This window comes from Papilio xuthus, unplaced genomic scaffold, assembly GCF_000836235.2.
Source record: "Papilio xuthus unplaced genomic scaffold, Pxut_1.1 DF825017.1, whole genome shotgun sequence".
In the NCBI taxonomy this organism is placed as follows: domain Eukaryota; kingdom Metazoa; phylum Arthropoda; class Insecta; order Lepidoptera; family Papilionidae; genus Papilio; species Papilio xuthus.
The window spans coordinates 2,059,827-2,065,755 of record NW_013533632.1 but is presented as its reverse complement, the minus strand read 5'-3'; the positions used below and the strand labels follow the sequence as shown (position 1 = coordinate 2,065,755).

Below are 5,929 nucleotides of genomic sequence, written 5' to 3'. Positions count from 1 at the left end.
TGGTATTGCAACGATCGAGCTGGCATATTGATACAAGAGATGTTATTACTGACTCTAACACTGTTTAAATCTTTAATTGCTCAGTTTTAATGTAAGACCTTATTTAATAAAAGATAATTAAGGTATGAAAGCCTTATCCTCTTAAGAGATACTGTAGTCCAAAGTTTCTACAGCACCCCATTTGTTCAGATATTTAATTAAAGTCTACAATATTTTCCACTCGAAAATTTCCAGTGTTACCATAATTAAATTGTTGCATTCAACAAAGGCCGAATGCATTGTATTCGGGGGGAGGTGGGAGATAGGGGGAGGCTTTAAGCCCCTCAAAATCGTCAGAATTTGTCTGCATCAAATATGATAGTAATATTTTTTTATTCAGGGAGCACTTCATCTCCTCTCTGCCCGCAACTTAAGCACACCTGAATGAAGGGTTTCATGTCAATTTAATAAATACAAAGTTCATTTTTCAGGAATTTATTTGGATTATTTGAATACATATAATTCTGAATAACATGATCACTACTTGATGATACTTCTTACATTTGAAGTGTTCATTTAATATGACTAATTTAAGAAAACAATTTCTTTAGTCAAGGATTGAGATCTATCAGTAAACATACTGTGTGCCAACCAAAAGAAATTGACTCCTTTATCTTATTACTAAAGAATTTGACATAAAATATTTGAAAAATATATTACTTACTTAATTATAAAATATGAATATGAATGTTTAGATGGATGGATGAATGGCTGGATGTTTGTTAGAAGGTATCTCAATAAGCGCTAAAAAGAACTTGCTGAAATTTAGCATAGATGTAAAACATGGTCTGGAAGGCTAATAATTAAGCGTTCTTTTAATTTTGCGCGGACGGAGTGTAAAGAGTAATAATATTTTGTATTAAGAGATATTGTTGTCCCTAACATTCTTTCAAAGATAAACGGAGACAACAATATGTAAGTATAAATTATAAAATAATAATAAAAATTCTGTTTATAATATAATATAACATTACTTCTTTCTATTATTATTAATACGAATCTTTATTGATGAATGGCTGTTTGTTGAAGGTATCTCTGAACAGCAAAATAGATCTTGGGAAATTTTAGAATAGATGTTGAACATAATTTGGGAGAAAACATAGGCTACTATTTTTAAATTCCTCGAAACACGGGCAAGAGCCAGTAGACACATAGAATTACAAAGTTAATCTATTCGTCATGGATAAGCAGACGACGACAAAGATGATGGTGATGAAGATGGTGATGATGATGATGATTTTGATTACGATTAAATATTCGTATTTCTAATAAATGCCCACATGAGCTTATTCCATTTGGTTATATTAATTTCGAAAAGCACATTAATTTGCAGTATATTAGACGACTGAAGAAGTTTGCTGCCGCTGTTATGGACACTTGTTGTCGTCGAGAGAGACAATCTTGTGGTGTTTACTGTTAAAAATAAACACACTGTTAATGAAGTGAATTAGGCGCAATCTTACTAATATTATAAATGCGAATGTTTGGATAGATAGATGGATGGATTTTTGTTTTAAAGTATCTCCAGAACGGCTGAACAGATCTTGATCAAATTTGGCGCAGACGTAGATCATAGTCTGGAAGAGCACATATGTACTAAACAAGTTTTTTTTAATTCCTCGGGGACGGAGTCGCGGGTGAAAGCTAGTATTGTAATAATTCTTATTTGTTAACTCACCATCAAATCATCGAGAAAGGAATCGTGTTTCTCTTCCTCGGTCAAAGCAAACGAATAGTTACTGCTATCGTCTAAACCCAATGCAGGACAATCTCCGACATCCACACTGACCTCAGCTGGAACTGAAAAAAACATACATAAGTTGGAAAATGGAAATAAGCATTAAAGACAAAACAATGTCATATGTAAGAAAGCGCCCGAGTACCTGAATGATAACTTTTTTGGCAAATTTGCTTGGTTAAACATTTCATTGTACAAAAGAATCAAAGCAAGTTTACATGAGCTATAAAACTTTATTGTAAATGTATATGGGTGCATTAAATATAAGGAATCAAACCCACAATGAGGTAGTCTGGATACTTTTTTACGTTTTTATATTTTGTTTTAAATCAAAGATAATAGACCGACACTCACCGTTAGGGATCGTAAGATCATTATTATAAGCCATCTGTGTTACTGCTTTCAGTATCGCGTTACCGGGCTCAACCGGAAGCTCAGGTTCCGGATTAGTAACAGTTTCAGGAACGTTTGTAAAGTGTCCGGTTATAGTAAAAGTTCCCTCCGAAAGTGGCTCTGTCTCATCAACTTCCTTCTTAGATCGCTTTGGCACGTCGTTCTTGGGCGGTAGCTGACTTCGTTTGCGAGATTCATCATTTGTTTCAGAAGTGTTAGCCTTAGAAGTCGTAGCTTCTGGATTTTCGAAAATGTTAGAACTTGTGGCTTGCATTGTTGCAGCTTGGCTATTATCGGAGCCTGGGTGGCCTAATGGCTGGCTGCTTAAAGCAGACGCGTTAGATGGCGGCGGGTCAAACGCACCATAACTTAACGCAGCTGAGTCAACAATTTGTTCGTATTTAATAATGAAGACAGAAAGTGCGGTCGTATCAGGATTATTGTTAACATATATCTTTCCATTATGTTCGCTGTTAGATGTTCTCACAGTAATAGCATTTAATCGTATATTTTGTGATTCGTTATTTTTAGGTATTATGATTTTGATACCGCTTTTATATAAGTCAATATCTGTAAATAAAAAAAAGTACATATTAAAACCAGCATATTTGCTCGTATGTTAAAATAGGTTTCCCCTGCCGTGCCTACTAAACAACTATATGTTGCCATTACTCTCACTATGTTTAAAGATGACAATATTTACGGTACAAGTATTTCTACAATGAATGGAAAAAAGCAGTTCTACGCGGTTTAAACCTGTTAGATTTCAAATGTATTAACCCTTATTGTGGAAAAATTTCTTTTTTGAAGTAAAGCAAAAAACAAAGTTAAAAAAAAATATGTTAAAATATGTTTTTATAGTGATCGTATATTTTTATAAAGTTGAATGTATGGTACACTATACAAAATGAACATAAGGGTTAAAATTAATGCTGACTGCCGTCGGGTGGCTTTGCTGACCGCGGCGGCCAGGCCCGCTCCGCCTGGTGCTCCACGCGCTCGTCATGGCTTCCGACACCGGCTTCGGCGCCCCCGGCTCCGGTGGCCCCGGCTCCGGCGACCCCGGCTGCGGCGCCCTCAGCTTCGGAGCCCCTGGCTCCGACTACGACGATCCGCCTTTTCTTTATCCTATCTGCGTCGTTAGACATTTCATTGGCCTGACATATTTTTACTGCCTTAGCCAACGTAAGATCCTCGGTTCTGAGTAATCTTTCCTTCACGTTGCCATTCCCGGCTCCATAAACGATTCTGTCGCGTATCAAGCCGTCTACTAAATGTTCAAATTCACAATTCTGACTCAACAATTTAAGCGCGGCGACATACTTGTCTATGGACTCCCCTCGGTTTTGGTGTCGCGTAAAAAATTTTAATCTAGAAATTGACATATTTTGTTTTGATGCGAAATGTTGATTAAATTTTTTAAACAGAATCTCAATGTCCTCGGCGTCCTCGTCCATCCTAAAGGTAAAGTTTCTAAACACATCATAACCTCCCGGGCCGATTAAAGTCAACAACAACCTGCTTTGCACTTTTTTATTTTCTTTGTGTAATCCGGATGATTGTAAAAACTCTTGAAACTCCCTACACCACTTTCGCCAGGCGTCAGCGCGCGCTGCTGGCCCACCTTGTAAAACTAATTTTCCTGGAAATCTACTGTTCTCCATTTGAAACCAAAACTACACTTTACTATTAAAACAATAATTTAACACTGCTGTCACGATGTTATAAAACTCTATATTGAGCAAGACTGATATTTAATGAAGTGTATCTGAATAAACATAAAATGCACAGATAACAAATCATTCACTTGTTTATGAATACAGATATTACAAATGTATTATTAAAATAAATATATAATCTTTATAAACAAAAATGAATGTTTGCATGTTGCTTTCTAAATCACACTGTGATTTTTTTTTAATTTCGATAAAAAGTTTTGTTTCCTTATAACATGTAAAAATAAAATCTAAGTTCTAATCAGTCAAATTAACGCGGCGTTTATTTAGTTTCGTTTTTGTTTTATAGTGTCCCATACAAAATAAAAAATAAATTATCACTTGCCTTCAGCTTTGTATGAATAAAATAAATTGAAATATGAGCAAAAAGCCGAGTATCGAGCTAACTTGTTGCTTCTCCACTTGTTGCTTCAACAGCCCCCGCCCCTAAAGACTTCACCTTCGTTTCGACTCTTAATAATTGTGAACATTCCACTTAACCTATATTGGCTTGTTATTTTTTTACCATTTTTAGGGTTCCGTAACTCCAAAGGAAAAAAACGAAAGCGTTATTGGATTACTTTGTTGCCTGTCCGTCTGACTCTTTTTCAGTGAGGTATCAAGCTAGAATTCATATCTAATACTCGAGTCTACTGTCCCTTGGAGCTGTGATATAATCAAACTTCTAAGCCAACGCAATCAAAAGATACAGCCGTTTATACCGCAAATTTATGACACTCTCGAATCAAAAGAAAACCTACAGTCTACTTCCCGTGATCTCTTAGAACGATTGTTAATTAAATGCCCTAAAACCCGACTTACCCAACGGTAGGGGAAGAATACAAATCGAATTACGTCACTTGTCAAAATCGGTTTAGTCGTTTAGCCTCTACGCCGTTACAATGGAACTTATCCAAATAAAAACTTATATAATCATAGGCGCATAATATGTAAAACTCCTTCGTGAGTCAGGCAAGATTGAAACATATTTTGTTTAAAAAAACCGTTTATGGGACATAAAAGTGCAAACATTTGTATAACTTGAATTATGCATGTGATGGGATCTTTCAAAAAACATGAATAAATATCAAACAAAATTGAGTCATAGCTTTTACAAACCGACGCCTCAAACAATTGCCTCAAAACTGACCCCAGTGTGTCAAGAGTGTGAAGAAATTAACTACTGTGTAGAAACGGACACCCCAATAGTCATCATCATCAGCTCACTATATGTCCCCACCGAGGGGATTGGAGCCTACCCCTAGCTAGGGGTGACTAGGCCATAGTCAACCACGTTGGCCCAGTGCGGGTTGGTTGACTTCACACATATCTTTGAATTTCTTCGCAGACATGTGCAGGTTGCATCACGATGTTTTCCTTCACCGTAAGAACTTCGGATAAATGTACATATGTAAATCTAAAATCGAAAAACACATTGGTACATGGCGGGATTCGAACCCAGGACCTGCAGATAATAAGTTAAGTGCTGAAACCCCAGAGCCACCGACGCTCTCAATACTACACCCCAATAGTCTTGTAGCGCAAATTATAAATATCCTCACACACCAAAAAATCTTTATAGTCAGATTAAGAAAAACCTTGTATCTCAAAGTTTTTAAGTAAGGAATAAAGTTGTAACCCACATCACCATGAAACTCACTACTGATACCGTACCGTCCAGGTTTTTTTCTTTTTTTAATGGGTGGCTCTATGTCACCCTCTCGTTCCCCTAACTTATCAACAGTTGGGAAACAACGGAAAAAAAACAAAAGACTAAACTGATATAATACAAAAACGGCTAAACACTCACGTATATTCGTCCGGTGGCAGCACCGACTAGTTTCGAGCCCATCGGGGGCCCTTCATCAGGATGAGTGGTACTGGTATTATTTTATTTATTATTTATATTTATTAAACTAGTCGGTGCCGCCACCGGACGAATATACGTGAGTGTTTAGCCGTTTTTATATCAGTTTAGCATAATGTTTCACGAAAGTTTGAATAATTTAAAAACAAAAGAGTTTTTTTTTAACCACTGATTATT

At 36.3% G+C, this 5,929-nt stretch overlaps 1 protein-coding gene across 1 annotated transcript; it reads right to left on the bottom strand.

Annotated features, from left to right (window-relative positions):
- Positions 1 to 1,019: 1,019 nt before the first annotated feature.
- LOC106126171 (uncharacterized) lies at positions 1,020 to 3,890 on the bottom strand. Its single transcript, XM_013323658.1, has 4 exons — positions 3,108 to 3,890; positions 2,132 to 2,740; positions 1,718 to 1,839; positions 1,020 to 1,452 (listed from the first exon to the last, which is right to left on the bottom strand). The coding sequence occupies exons 1-4, from the start codon at positions 3,832 to 3,834 to the stop codon at positions 1,450 to 1,452; spliced, it is 1,461 nt and encodes a 486-aa protein (XP_013179112.1). The 5' UTR covers positions 3,835 to 3,890; the 3' UTR covers positions 1,020 to 1,449.
- Positions 3,891 to 5,929: the final 2,039 nt, after the last annotated feature.

Coding starts and splice junctions, on each gene's coding strand:
- LOC106126171 (XM_013323658.1), bottom strand. CDS start 3,834: ATGGAGAACAGTAGATTTCCAGGAAAATTAGTTTTACAAGGTGGGCCA. Junction 2,741..3,107: donor AGCAAAGCCACCCGACGGCA/GTCAGCATTAAT, acceptor TTTTATTTACAG/ATATTGACTTATATAAAAGC. Junction 1,840..2,131: donor TGATCTTACGATCCCTAACG/GTGAGTGTCGGT, acceptor TGTTTTTTTCAG/TTCCAGCTGAGGTCAGTGTG.